Below are 16,242 nucleotides of genomic sequence, written 5' to 3' on the forward strand. Positions count from 1 at the left end.
AAATGTTGTTGTAATAACTTTAATACAGTATAATGTGAATTCCTGAACCGATCGTCATAAAACTTAGTACATACATCTCGCCCTCTGAGCCCGTATCAAAGGCGCACTTCATAAACCACTTGCTCAGTAATACCAACACTACAGCCTCTCAATTTTGTTGTTTTACGACTTTGTTACTCATACGTACTGTGGCGCATGAACCTGTTGCTAAGCGATGACGCTGTAAACATCGGTCGTTGCTAGGTAACGCTTGCGACATTCACGCAAGCAACAATAGAACAACGATGTTATGTAACCTGTTTCTAAGCAACTGATCGATAAACACGTGGGGGTTTTCTATTCCGTCCGTGCAAATTGGTTATAACGAAGGAAATTGGGATGATCACGTTATTTGAGGCCCGTGTGGAGACGGGGTCGAATACCTCCACCGTGACCCAGCGAGTGGTAGGAGGCGACGAAAAGGGAAGTCTCAAACGCGAGACAGTAAAATATGGTCGCGAGTCCCAAGGGACTCGGACCCGAGAAAGACTGTTCTCGCCAGGGTCAGCAGCATATACAAAAGACAGGCCCGTCCTCTCGTCAGAGAGGGCACCCCATGAAAACAAGACCGTAACTGTCAAACAGTAATAAATATCTAGTCATGAACCCCAGATAGGGCTCGACACCAAGACTTACTGACAGACCGTCAGTTGCAATGTGACTTTGATTGACTTGACGATCCAGTTATTTAAGATTTGGCAGTTCAGTTGAGATCTGCAAGGGAGGCAGAGGAGAGAGGGCGCTACAGTTGAGAGTTGAAAGTCCGGCTGTGAAGAAAAGAGTTAGCTGCAAGAGTGCGGCTATGAAAAGAAGACTATATATGTGCTGAATTACAGTGAGACTCTTATAATTATTGTGTTAAAATCCGTTGCCAGGATACGACTAGTTAAGCCTGAGCGTGTGCTAGTGATTTGTAAAATGTAGGTAAGCGGTAGAGCTGTAATTACTTGTAGTTCCGAGTGGTGTGTATAATTGTGTCAATAAAGCCAATATCCAATCCATACCCCTTCTATAGTCACGCCCCAAAATCGCAACAATAGTAAATATTTCTTTCTAATTTGTCTTATCAAATGCTTAGATTTTAATCAAAGGAAATGGGAGATTGTCCAAAGAACACAATGTGAATTTTCACGTGTGTGAGAATTTCAAATTCTACGGTTTCAATGTTCATGAAGGCCAACTATTCAAACCTATCCTAAATTAGTTCAATCCGGCTCTTAGCCCCATACTCCATTTCCCTAAGACCAGTTTATGTTATTGTATATTACATTATATTATATTATGTAGAACACATTGTGTTATATTAGTACCCTTACATTTTTAATATTTTGCTTTTTACGCCTAGCTCTCCCTGGTATATTATATTTTCTGGATGAAATTTTGTATGTATATCATATTTCCTGTTTGTGTGTCACATATTCTGCCAAGTTCAGCCTCCTTAATTTATTCGATCTAAAAATTTTACTCAAAGGATATAATTTAATTGCGCAATTTTTCGTCCCATTCTCAAGGCCAAATATTACTTTCATGTGTTCTCAGTCTATGTGTTTCCCTCAGATCGAGACAACTTACTAAGCCCATTGAGCTGAATCCTTTTTGAGAAGTCGCCAGTCGCGAGTTCGAGATACCAAACATGTAGAACCACATGACAAGCGTTCGGTTTGGAGTGGCAATGTTAGGATCTGTTATCCCAAAGAGGGACCATTCTTAACAGACATTTAACTTTCCTTACAGGGAATGCCATATCCCCTCCCAGGGGAGGTTCCCTGCGGGAGCGGGAACGGCACCGCTCGAGCGATCGTCCGCCGCGACGCTTCTCGGCGCACATTGTGGCACGCCGCGAGTCAGTGCTGGACCGCGGGATAGACGCTGCCATCCGGCGGCCGTCTCTGGCCTCGGTGGCGGAACGCGGAAACTGGGGTTCCCGCTGGGAGTTCCTGCTGTCCTGTGTCGGGTTGTCTGTCGGCATCGGAAATGTCTGGAGGTTCCCCTACCTCGCCTATCAGAATGGCGGCGGTGAGTACCTTCAGCCGCATGTTATGCAAGCAGCCAAGTGTCTGGTCATAGCCCCAGACTTACAGACCGAGAATATGATAATGTACTGCCTGCTCAGGGCTATCACACGACACAGGGACCTCTGATAGATGAGTATGGAGCAATGGTGGAATTGTGAGCATTATGGGAGAACCGAAGAGACACCGGAAATATAAACCTGGTCCAGTGTCACTTTCCCACCACAGAGCTCCCATAAAGCCACCGGGAATGAACCCGAGGCTCCTTAGTTCACAGCCTACACCTCATGCACTCTGGCATATAAACAATTTGAGTCACAGAGGTTGATTCTTGCGTTATTTACCAATGCTCTTTCAGTTGCATAGATCATTCAGCATCCAACGAGACGGTGTTGTCACGTGTATGGGTGACTATATACAGGGTTTGAATTGGTAATTGGCTTTATTGACCACTTACAGAACGTAACTACAAGTAAGTATAGCGCTATCGCTAATTCACACACTCTGCAGTTCACTACAGCACGCTACATTCTTCACTAACCGTTGCTTGGTAGCTGCTTCAAACTGCGGACGTTCCCCTCACTCTCTCGCTCAAATGACTGACGGCACTGCACTGCACTCACTAACTGAACTGAACTCTGTCGGTCGAGTCATAGAGCCTCGGAGCAGACCACATAGGAAACACTGCGTCCAACAGTACTTCCATTGTTGCGCGCGGGCCGCTGCCTATCAACGGCCATTGTCTCGTTGTTTGTTTCGCGGTCGTTGCCTAACAACGGGCCTATATGCCACACTATCACAAAGGGTGAACATATAGGAATTTGTAAGGAGGAGGTAGTGGCCTAATTTAAAGTTCTGTGCTGGAATTTGCTTATAAGGGCTGAGTTAAATTAAGAAAAATCTATCAGGATAATCAGTAAACAAGGCCAGAGTTTAATCGGCTAGCTCCTGAGTACAAACCTAGATCTAAATAAGAGCTGAGCGACCTATCAAATGTTATAAACTGAACGGAACAAGAGACGGCTGGAGACTGGGAACTGGGCAACTAAGAAAATGTTCAGTAGCATTACTGTCCTATAGAAATTCACGAATTTCGACGAATTCGATAAAAGATTGTTCGAAGGGAATGTTCACAAGCGCTATCCCATCTATTTGCCTGTCACTTCGAGTAATCTGTGCATGGCACGCGTAGTAATTCGATTTATCCATGAGAAGTAAAACTGAAGTAATGGGCTGTCTATAGTCCGGTCATTGTTATATCCAGCCACTGTCTATTCCGCTACACCCTCGTGTCTGAGTTGAGAAATATGCGAAGTCAAAATTTTGGTGAGTGGCTTCTTGCATCAAAAATTGTTTTATTTCTACGCCATCATCAAGTCCGGTGAGAAGTTAACGGTTATTTGTTAAAAGCGCACTTCGTTAAAAACACGAACATTAATAATATTAAAATTTCTGTAAATACAGCAGTTATTTTACTAAAACTCTTATGAGACGAGATAGCGTAGTCAGTACAGCGACTGGCTACGTGCTCAACGACAAAATAGTCGGATTTCTAGTACCCGTGGGGTCTACAATTTTCTCTTCTCTACTTTGTCCATACACATCTGGGGCCCAACCAGCCTCCAATTCAATGGGTAACCGGGGTAAAGCGGCCGGGACGTGGAGCTGACCACTCATTTCCAACTAGTGCCGAGGTCAAGAAAATTTGGGTCTATACATCCACTCCACGCCATCATGGCGTAGTGTTTAATCAGTTAAGCACAGGGACAACTTTACGTTTTACTCTAAACTTCACAGAATAATACCATTCACTAATCAGTGCTCCTGTCGGGAGCGTCGACCACAGTGGCCTCGCGGTCTAAGACATGAACAGTGTTCGCCCACCCTAACTCTGGAATCATGGGTTCGAATCCCACTCAAGGCATGGATGTTTGTCTGATTTTATTCTGTATTTGTGTAGGTAGCGGCCTTGCTACGGGCTGATCCCCCGTCCGAGTAGTCCTACCAACTGTCCTGGGATTAAGAAGCTGAAGTGAAACACACCGTTTCACGAATGCCTTATGCTCCAAACTGTGAGCGACAGGAGAGAGACCGTCTGGAGTAAACATGTTGGCAAATTTTGCCAATAATAACTAACTTTGTCCAAAATATCTGACCTCGCGTTTTATTCCCCTCGAAACCGAGCATGAGAATAATCATTTTCTGGTTCAACGCTAAACAACGAGAATACATTTATTTTAATCGTAACATAATCAACTACAGTGCTTGGTGTTTGAGTGACTGGCTCCCAGTTCCAGAATAAGCACTATCAATAATATATGAATTCCACTAATAGCTATTATTTCAAAATTACCGCCGTAAATTTAATTTTTCTATGTAATTTTTATTCATCTTTTTTGTTAATATACAGGCCTGCATTACTCTGCATAAGCGCAAACTGAACAGATGAGCAAAGCTTTCAAAATAAACAACTCACATTTCTAGCTATGACATTTAAAATTTTCCTGCCATTGATAAATTCTTATACATTAAATTACAATTTATCTGCACATGCGCGCTATGTTCGCGAAAGATCGAGACTGCAATAGCAGTTGAATAGAATATATAGAGAGGGATAGAGACAGAGAGGTAAATAGAAGACACATAATATAAGGATAATCGAATGAGAAATGAAGAAAGAATACAAAGAACTCTAAGAACGCGAAAACGTGTAATTGGAATAATTTGTAACAGCACCGCTGTCCCACGGATTTTTATTAATATCAACGAATTTGACCAAAGCTCTTTTTGTTAGGAGGTAATATTGATAGAGGCATTCATACAAAGGGAAGGTGAGTGCTTCTGTAAAGCCGCTTTTCATTTCCGACTCAACTGACTGATTGGCTGACCAGTTTAATGACTACTTTGGAGGACTTTGTGGTTATTCAGTTGATAAATAATTTCGCTACTATAGAACTCGGAAGGTTTTTTCACCATTGCCACAAAATTCCTCCCTTCTATTTAGCCCGAACCAATTCAATCCATTTCGCATATATACTGCCCTTATATTAACAATAACAGTACTGTTCAGCGTATGTCTAGGTGTCACAATCTAAAATTTTAAGAATTTCCCGTTTGCCCATGCGTGCTACATGCCTAAACTTCTTATATTATTCTGGATTTAATAAATCTGTAAAAGAGATTGGATGATGTGCCTCACTATTATGTAACTCTGTGCATACTTCTCCATGTCCGTTAGGACAAAGCATTCTGCACTTAATACTGAATGCTCAGCACTTTCGATACTGATTGCTGCATAGAGAAACCTCCATTTCTTACTATATTTCGGCTGAAAAGCCACGAATAGTTGGTTCTAACTGTCCAGAGATAAGCGGCCTCCGTAGTCTAGAGGTAACGTTCCCACCTAATGACTCATGGTACGCGGGTTCAAACCCGGCGGAGGTCGTCGAATTTTTAAGGGCGGAAAAATTCAGGGAACAAGTCCTCCGGGAGGGACACTAAGCCGTGTGTCCCGTGTCGTAGCTTTACGGCACGTAAAAGAACCTCATATCTCCAAAGAAGGTCACGGAGCCAAAGTCAAGGATGTTTCCCGCCCAACAAGTAGTCTCTAACACCTCTGATAGATGGGGGAAGCATTATAGATACCGCCAAGCTAGTGGAGACCGAACTCGCTGGCTCGGTCGGGACTGATGGTACGCACCAATATCGGTAGGATATAGAGACGGGTAGAATATGATAGAGGGAAGCACAATGGACCAATACTGGGCTAAGTGCATGGGGAAACCCACCCTCTCCAATAACTAAGTAACTAACTAACTGTCCAGAGATGGCAGCACATACGTTCCGTTCAAAGTCAGTTACAGAGCACTTAGAGCTAGAAGAAAAAGATTTATGCAAGGCGTCTGTTACTTCATAAACAACATTCCTATATTTATATAAAATATGTAAGAAAAGTAAAAGAAGTAATTGTACTGATCATTAACAATATACTCCCAGATTTACGATCTATATTAAAAATCGCGTGGTGACCGCTATGATAGAATAAGATGTTTACAAGAACGTGCTACAGGAGGCCGGATAGGCGTTGCCTAGGCCTTTTTGTATTTACAATTATTTTTTCCACAATAAAAAAATGATATTTTCACACACCAAATAAATCCAGACTTGAAGGGACATTGACTTTAAACCTCAATGAGGTAACTCTTGCATGGCGTGGAAGGTGTTAAATTCTAAAGCGAATGCCTCCCCAATGCGAAGTTTCAGTAAGAAAACTGTGCTTTACAAAGGGTTCTCTTGTCCTGGGATGGGGGGTGGGAGAATGGAAAATTGATGGATGGCGCGAAGTTCCCGGGATTTAGCTAGGCGCCCCTTCGCAATCCACAGGCTAAGACAACTGGGTTTGATTAATCTGAGGATCAGATTTGTCAGGAGGCGAGAACTTCTCTTCACCGTACGAAAACTTAGACACAACATAGCCAAGCCATTACAAGAGGTGTAGACTACGTTATGTATAGAGTCTATACCAGTTATACCTACTGTACGGTATTGTAAGCAAACCCATTAGACAACCTTCGGCCCACTGTAGGTATATTTGCTTTCCTTTATAATTAGCTCTAGTAGCAGAAAACACTAATATCACAGCACACTACTGAACACAAACCTTACATCTCCTTAGTGGTCTTTTTTCTTTTCCTTTGGCACTACAGCCCCAGTGGGCCTAGGCCTACCTCCATGAACTCCGTTCACTTCGGTTTTTCTAGATCTTACACATACGGTAGGACTCCTTGGGCGAGTGATCAGCTCGTCGCAAGGCCTCTACCTTAGTGGTCTACCTAGTAGTTATTTTCCACAAGGCTCTATCTACAGGTGTATTTCCTGTTCTCTATATCCGGGCTACCCGTTCAGCCCATGTATGTGAACTGAACCCATCTAGCCTAGCGGTGCGTAATGTCTTGTGGTACAAATTCTCATTTTGTTGAAGTTGTCAGTTGTAATCTCAAAGTTTCCCTCCATTTATCACTCCGAAATTGTTTAAATTTGTGGGCACGGATACTGTTTGTCTTTCTAAGGGCGGCCGCACACCAACTGAGTCAAGACAAGCATCAAGACATGAGACAAAGACGCAGTCTTGCTTCATTCGTGATCGGTCAGCATGAAGCTGACGTCAGCATCATGACTCAGACCGATGTGCGGCGGTTTTCATAATCTCATTAGTTTCAACTGTGCTCCTTTCTTTGCGTCATGTCGCAGACATCGTGTATTGACTGTTACATGTCTTGACGCATGCCGGTGTGTGGCGTACCTTACTAATTTTCAACAACGTTGCCGCTGTCATTCACTAGTTCTTCGGTGTTGTAAAAGAATAATGACATTAAAAGTTGAACGTTTTTAAATACTTTTTGCCACACAGATTTTAGGACCCTAGATTATATGGTGCTTGTTCACATAGCCGCCATGTTGATGTTACGGACGGTACGATGGGTAGACAGACAATGGGTAGTCGCTTTATCAAATGGGAATATTAGGAAGCTACCCAGGGTCCCTTCATTTTAGGGATTTGCACCGCACTAGCATCGGTACCTTGAGCGTAAAATTTTCTAAACTATGTCGAAATAAGATCTAAAAGTTTGTGACATGGTACATTGGTACAAATATTATGTTTCTGCACATTATCCATCGTCTTGTCTTCACCTAAAACCGTCCTGTTCACTTTCAAAACACAGCGTTTCGGAGACTGGATTCTGTCTCTGTTTTCAAGTAAAACTTACTCAGTTGGGTCCAATCGATAGTGCTAGTCCCTAGACTTTATAATTCTCCTGGTGACAAGGGAAGCAGACGATCTGTTTGCACAAGGCACTTAGTTCATATCTCGTTATGCATAGTTACAATCCCCTCCCCCCATTTCCTCTGTTGCGCTTGCCAATGACGTCAGACTCTTTTTATTACACTGTATCATAGCAACATCCACTTGACGCCAGGGCCGGTGTTTTCAGTCATCGTATTACGAGATCAGTATCAGTATCCACTTCACTCCAGTAGGCTGTCCGCGTGGTTGGATCATACATTGACTGGTTGACTCTCATGTCACTGGCTGGATGACTGATAGACTGAATAAATGGTTGGTACGTTCAGTAATTAGCTGGTTGTTACATTGAATGCCTGGTTGATCGATGCAAAGGCTGAAAATCCGGCTGATAAATTAATTGGCTGACTGATACATTAACCGATATGATGGATGATATATTAGCTGACTTACTGATTACCTGACTGACCTTATGACTGATTGACTCACTTACATATGAGCAGAATAATGATTGGCAGTGTCGCAAGAGACCGCCACTGGACACTAAGTCATTTCAGCCAACTCCACGCCGCTATAGCAGGGCATCCCTCATACAGAACTTGTACACTTTATTCTCCCATCCTCTTCTCTGTCCTTCCATTTGCCAGCTTCCAAGAGATCCTGTCTAAATTCCTTTAACTATATACTTCCCTCTGTCCGGGCTTCCTGCCCAAAACATAGTAACCTTGACTACATTAACCTAACAAAAGAAGCAGCGAAATATTGACGAGTTTCATCACCAGTTTCTACCGGAACATTCCTTGATAGAAATTCGAAAATATACCTCGTGAATGTAGCCATATTCTTTACCAAGGAGCTGAATTTCCTAATGTAATCACAAACAAAAACACTTAGAAGATGAAAGCTTCTGAGGCTGAAACTGTTTTCGTAATATACCCACGAATTATTCGATAAAACGCTTGAATATAGGAATGGTTTTAAATTATCTAGCACCATATCGGATACTGCAGACAGCAGACAAATGTGGAAAATTTAGAAGTTCCTAGTTGGCCAGTTATCCAACCTATCAATCAATTACTTAACCAATTAAAATGTTTACATTCCGTAAATCAATCTGCCTGTTAGTCAATCAGTCAAGCTGTTGTCTTGTCAGTCGGGCAGTAAGCAACCTGTTGTCTAATCAAGCAGCCAGTCAATCAGGTTTCTAGCCAATCAGTCAGAATGTTGGTCAGTTAATCTGTAGCCTTATCGATCTGTCAGTCAGACAACATACTGGCTGGTNAACCAATTAAACCAAATTTAACCAATTAAAATGTTTGACATTCAGTAAATCAATCTGCCTGTTAGTCAATCAGTCAAGCTGTTGTCTTGTCAGTCGGGCAGTAAGCAACCTGTTGTCTAATCAAGCAGCCAGTCAATCAGGTTTCTAGCCAATCAGTCAGAATGTTGGTCAGTTAATCTGTAGCCTTATCGATCTGTCAGTCAGACAACATACTGGCTGGTCAAGTAGTCACGGCTGTAAAGATTCATTTTTCGGCTGTCATCTGTTTTTATACTGGTGTGATCTGATTGGATGATTCCAACGTGTCACAAGAATGCAGTGTCTCTGCTGCCAGGGAGCTGGAGACAGTATGTTTCTTTGAAAAGACTGTACCTTCTACCTCACAGTAATACGGTGTTATAACCCGGAAGACAGTGTGATCCACTAATATTATATTTAAGATAAAACACAGATGTTGTGTTCGTAGATTCAGTGCCAATATTCGGTCACTGAGACTAGTTTCCGGCTTGACTCGAACTTCATAAATGTTATAAAGTACTGGAACATGAACATTTGAATTTAATAAACATGGTTGCATGTGTTTTGTCTTAAATTAAGGCCAGAAATAACCAGATGAGACCGAAGCCCTACAGATACATTGACTGTTGTGTTTAACTAGTTAGTACCTCATATTCGGTAGGCAATGGGTTCCGGACTGTCGGCTCTTAAGCCTTCTTTCTTTAATAAAACCTTAGCTGATTTTTAAAAATAATTATCTTCATATAGATTCTGTAGCAAAGCAATAAAATAGTGCACGCTCACTATTTTAAGCATCTGGAACTACTAGAGAGATTTGCACGAAATTTTTCTTCGAATAAATCAAAAGGTAACCCCAGTTTATATGAAGTTTGTCACATCGTACAGAAGTTTTACACATGACGTAATATTATTAGGTTTTATAATTCACGCTTGAAACAGTTTTCGAAAGACGTATATTTCGCAGTAATACAAGGGAAGATAATTTCAGACTCCATACAGTGTGATATCTCCAGTGCAACTGGGTTTCCTATAAAAGACTCGTACCTGAATTAAATGTACATAAAGACAAACGTGGGATATAGCATGTTAAATGCGCAATTTTGAAAAATACATATTGAAGAACATCTTTCAGTGGTCAGTGTCTTATTGTAAGTCCAGCTTAAAATGCCCCCTCCCCCATTCAGAGAATTGCTAATTATCTCGTTAGTCTCAATGTTGATACCTCTACGCTAGTTGACGGAATCTGCAGAGCAGTTGGCCTGACGCTCAGTGGCGGGGGGGCCGGGGGGGGAGGAGNGGAGAACGTGGATCGATGGTGGGCCTGCTCACCCTCATCTCCACAGTGGAGACGCGCCAGACGGAGATTTCGAATATGATCGTTTTTCATCCTCAAAAAAGTCATTCGATAAAAATCGAGAAAGAAAAGAAACGATAATGGAAAGATGAGCCACTGGAAGGAAGAAATGGCGGTTCGCAGCGGGACTCCGATCCCCGGGCCGGACTACACCACACTGCCAGCTCAGTGTGGGGGAGGTCACACACACAACTGCCTCCTTCTCTCGTTTCGCAACGTCTGCCTACCCATTTCGTATTTCTTATTTCTCTTCCTCTCTTCTCGCTCTATCATTCGATTTTCTTTCCTTTAGTCATTCATTTCTTTCACTTTCAGTCTCCATGGTTTGCTAACCGAAACATCGAATTAGAGGTCGGTAATTCGTAAGCTATTGAACGACGTCGTGACAACTGTTTAGATTATTTAGCGTAAAATTAGGCGAGTTGATGATTATGTGCCGTGAAGTGGAAAACATCAGAATTGAAGAGGCTATGTTATTTCTTTTTTCTCTCTTTCTACAGTTCCACTTATATTTTACTCTTTTATGTCTTTTTAACTTCTATTTTTCTAAATTAATTTCGTATAGAAGAATAAGTAAGAAAAATTATTTCGTTTTAAAAATTTATTTGTATGTGAATGTGTGTAAAAAAATGTTTTCCCAGTACTGATTATTCCACGTATGAAAAATGTTGGCCGCTCCATAGCTCAAGCGGTTAGTCGCTGGTTTCCCACCGCGGCGGCCCGGGTTCGATCCCGGGTCTGGTCAAGTGGGATTTGTGGTGGATAAAGTGTCGCTGGGGCAGGTTTTCTCCGAGTACTTCGGTTTCCCCTGCCAATCTTCGTTCCACCAATTGCTCCACAATCACCCTCACCTATCATCTGGGGCTGGTACAATAGGCCAGAAGTGGCCGCAGTACAAGGGACTTAGTCCCATCCCACTAGCAATAAAAAATACACGAGTTTCGAGTTTCACTTACAATATTTCGAAGTAACTGAAAACAATCTGTTATTTGATCTTTTCAATTTTTTAACAAACATTACGAGGCTGACTATAAATATTTAATGTGTTTCTTTGAGGTTTACCCAAGATTGTTATTTTTGGCGTTTCTCTGATGGTACATGAGCATAAGCTGGACATCCGAAAATTTTTATGTGGGAGAGATCAATCTTTTCTCCTGTACAGACCAGTCTGCTTGTACCGGTTCTCACGGTCTCTTCGCTTGCGGATTTCTTATTTTTCCTTCTACCCTGAAGATGGAGGCGATACGTTTCTCCGAAACGTCGGTTAACACCACATTTACACGGTGCCACATCCCAGAAGACTCCTTTCTTCATAGTCACCGCCGTGGAAACCTCAAATCTTACATATTTAATGTTAGTGTTTGTTGCATTTGTGCGTAATATACTCTTATTCAATATTCAATATATTAATATCACCAAACACAATATTCATTGTATACTTTCGCCTTGCATGTTGCGGCCGTCTTCAGGCTATTTTTTCAATCGCACTCTTGTTAAACTTAATCCTAATATTAATTTTACAGTTACTATTGTTTCACTTATTAGAATTCTTATTTTTGAAAGTTGCATATATAGATAGCATCTATATTATATATTCATAACGTCACGTGTAGGGGTGACATATAAGACGGGTTTTGGATCGGATGATTGGATTTATTGCGCCTCACACATTCAGATATTTCGGGACTGCAGGCGACACAGCGCTATCGCTGTTCTACACACTTTCAGTTCACCGTTCCATATGCATTATGAATCTCAGCCTTCACTAGTCATATCCTGACAACGAACCTATCACAGTCTCATTGTCACTGTAAATCACACGTGAAGTCTTCTTACCGCAGTCCAATTCCCTTCTTTCCATTCATTTCTTCTCAATCATCTTCGCCTGCCATTTCCAGAATTTAACCAAATTCTCTTCCAATAATTTTTATGTATTCTGTCATACTCCGTACTCCGTCGCGTCTCCTGACTGTGCTGGTTTATAAGCCCTCAGCACGGACTCCACGGTAAACACTGTCTTCTATTGTTAATGATGCGTTTACTGGTCCGCTAACTACCAATGAATGTCCTTCTGTTGCATCCGTACGCTTCGTGGGAATATGTTTAGAGAGTCGTTGCCTTACAGTGGCTATACACGTCACAATAATAAAATGTAATATTCCCCAAAGAAAAGAGAATACCTAAGAATGAGATAAGAGAAGAAGAGTCAAATAGGAGTTTGTGTTAACGGGACTGTCGTGATAAACAAGAAATTTCACTAATTGAATGAATTTTGTTTCAAGAAAGCCAGGGAAAAGGATGGTGCTCCCGCTTTGTGTATTTGTAATAATGAGTTCCGAAAGAAATAAAACCACAGAACCTTTAGGACTGTCTTTTTACTGCGCCGTGCTGCATGCCCAGGGACAATTCAAAGAGGCCCAGCGCTGTTACGGACTTCGTTGCCTGCATCCTTAAGCTTGCAGGAAAGCGGGCGGCTTTGAATTCCTTGAGAGAGACTGAAGAAGTGGAGTGGAATGAGGACATGTGGAGCGTTGCAGGAGAGAGTTCTTGCTCTTAGTGTGAGAAGAGCAAATCTGATGATGACTTTTAACGCTACAGCGCACATACAGTTCGCCTGTGACTTCGGCAGACCGAAGGAACACTGAGTCGAATATTCAGATATTTCTATGTGCTGTGGGGGTGCGATTATGCGCACATTGGCGTAGACTTTTTTATAGCATCCCCATTTCCCTGTCTCTGTCACCCCACCAAAAGCATCTTTATTGCTTGTGTAGTTTTGTATGCTGTGTTTTGTTGAAGTGTGGTTTGTTATTTTGTATGATGTGTGTTATATCTTGTTGTAGTATCACTGCTACCGCGTAAAAATCCATTTGCAGTTGAAATAAAACAATAACAATAAATAAATAAATGTACGCATTCTCATGAAACTTGGTATAATGACACTAAATGTCCCCCTCTTTTTAGCCTACTTCCCCTACTTTGAACAAATAAAGGGGATCTTGTGAGATCACCCTACTCTCTGTGTCTGTGTGCCCCTTTAATTACTTTGTTGCTTGTGTATTCATTGCCGCGGGGACGTGTTTAGCCAGCCTTTACCTATGAACAGCCGTCTCTTCTGGCTGCACCATTCCAGCTTTCAGGCTTCATGTCACATTGTATTCGAAAGTTGTTGGACGCGGTGTTTTCTATGCGGTCCGTGTCGTACAAAGTACTCAGTGTGTAGTGATAGCAAAGTAGGTGCTTACTTCTTCCCGGATTTTCATGTTATTTCTTATCATCAATTATATCAATACGGTGACGGTGAGGATGTTTGAGGTGAGTCATGTTAGTGCATCTGAACGACGAATCCCGAAACTTTCGTGGTACAAAATCTTGAAAAATAAAGCATTTATTAAGGCGCCGGTGTGCTATTTTAGTGCATTCTTTCAAAATGTAAAATAACATGGCGTCTCCGCTAAACCTACATTTATGGCGTTACTTGAGAACGTTGTTCAGTAAACCTTTAGTCATAAAACGCGAAGCATTTACATGAAAATAAGCCATAAACTCACTAGTTTCACGGAGCACTCAGCTATTCGATAACTTCCCAGCATTTTATTGAACCCAAAGATTCATTACTGTGTTCACAAGAGTCGTCCACTGGTCCCTATCCTGAGCCAGATCAGTTCTCTCCATACCACCCCATCCTATCTCTCTAAGATCCATTTTAATATTATCCACCCACCTACGTCTTGGTCTTCCTGTTAGTCTCTTTCCTTCTGGCTTTCCCACTAATAACCGATATGCATTACTCTTATCCTCATTCCTGCTATATGCCTTACCCAACTCATCCTCCTTGACTTGATAATTCTAATTGTACTTTTAGAAGAGTACAAGTTATGAAGCTCCTCATTACGCAGTTTTCTCCAACCTCCGGCCACTTCATCTCTCTTAGGTCAAAATATTCTCCTCAACACCCTGTTCTCAAACATCCTCAGTATATGTTCCTCCCTTAATGTTAGAGACCAAATTTTACACCCATACAGAACCACAGGCAAGATTAAAATTTTGTATGTTTTAATTTTTACGCTTTTAGACAGCAAACTAGAAGACAAAGGGCAATAGGCCATAAACATAACAAACTATTTTATAGGCCTTTTCCTGCGTTATCAATTAGAAACAAACCAATGTAGGTCTATTATTTATCTCAGGCGCTAAAGAGAAGGGACTGGAATAGAATGTAATAAAAGTACGGGCGTCAGACCGCCCCAAACACAGCGCCTTTTATTATTAACTATCAGTCAACCAAATACATGTTATCCCTGGAAGCTGATGTCTACTATGGACTCCTAATGTTAATTGTAGTGGGAAAAGAAGCCTGAATCAATTCCTATCTTCAGCCAGATGAATCCAGTTCACACTTTCCCAGTCCGTTTCTTTAAGATTCATTTTTATGTTATCATTCCGTCTAGGCAGAGCTCTGCCAACTTAGAGTTTCTAAGTGAAGTGTTTTATACCTTTCTCGTCTCCCCTGTACGCATTACTGGTATGCGTCCCGCCCGGCTCTACTCCTCTGTTTCCGCACACTAACAATATTGAGCAAAGAGTACAAAATATAAAACTTAATTTGATGCGGTTTTCTCCATCCGTCTGTCACGTCTTCTTTCACATCTCCTAGGTCCAAGTATCGGCCTAAACTGCTCCCCCCACCCTCAACTCTCTTACAAATACAGGCATAATTATTACAAAGAGTAGTGACAAAGTTGACTTCCCATTATCCCCCATAAGTATAAAATAAACCTTGTTTATGTCGAGTCCACGTAATGCTTGGTTTCTACCATGAATGGAGTCAAATTGTCGTCTATTTTACTTCCGGCTTGCGTTCACACCACAGGAAAGACTATTAAAAATATTTAATGACTAACTTCAATACACATATGTCGAATGGGTTGCCTATCGCCACGGCTTTATTCACTAGATATCGAGCATGAAATTTATTATATTGTAGCATCCTGCTCCACATCACTGGTTCCCCCGTGTCACGTGCAACACGTCTTTCTATACAACTTATTAAAATTTATTAACTTTAAAATTTTGCATATCATAATTTTCGGAGAAAAAATGGGAGTACAATGAGACAGTACATCCGCTATTCAAGACTTCATGAAAGCCTGTGGTTCAGTTAGGAGGGAAGTATTGTACAGTATTCTCATAGAGTTTGGGGTACCCATGGAACTAGTTCGGCTAATTAAACTGTGTTTAAACGAAACGTATAGTATAGTGCGTACAGGTAAACATTCGTCTGATAATTTTCGTATTCAGAATGGTCTAAAACACGGAGATGCTTTATCGTCACTGTTTTTCAACTTTCCTTTACAATAACCCATTAAGAAGGTCCAAGAAAACCGGGTGGGACTGAAATTAAGTTGGACGCATCCGCTGTTGGTCTATGCCGATGATGTGAATCTACTGGGTGATAGTGTAGATACCATAAAGAAAAGCATACAAACTTTAATCGACTCTAGTGAGGAGGTTGGTCTTGAAGTGAACACTGAGAAAACTAAGTATATGTTTCTGTCTCGTCACCAAAATGCAGGGCGAAATCATGACATAAAGATAGGAAACAGATGTTTTGAAAATGTGGCACAGTTCAGATATTTGGGAACAACGATAACAGATCGAAACCTGATTCAGGAGGAAATTAAGAGGCGATTGTACTCGGGTAATGCTTGCTACCATTCAGTCCAGAGCCTAT

At 41.6% G+C, this 16,242-nt stretch overlaps 1 protein-coding gene across 1 annotated transcript in view; it reads left to right on the plus strand.

Annotated features, from left to right (window-relative positions):
- The window catches only part of LOC111870083 (sodium-dependent proline transporter), a 106,170-nt gene that overhangs the window by 39,075 nt on the left and 50,853 nt on the right, over window positions 1-16,242 (plus strand). The window contains exon 2 of the mRNA XM_023862066.2: window positions 1,774-2,055. Coding sequence (XP_023717834.1) covers window positions 1,774-2,055 — 282 coding nt within the window. The remainder of the gene's footprint in view (window positions 1-1,773; window positions 2,056-16,242) is intronic.

The sequence above is a fragment of the Cryptotermes secundus genome, unplaced genomic scaffold, assembly GCF_002891405.2.
Source record: "Cryptotermes secundus unplaced genomic scaffold, Csec_1.0 scaffold355, whole genome shotgun sequence".
Taxonomy (NCBI): Eukaryota; Metazoa; Arthropoda; class Insecta; order Blattodea; family Kalotermitidae; genus Cryptotermes; species Cryptotermes secundus.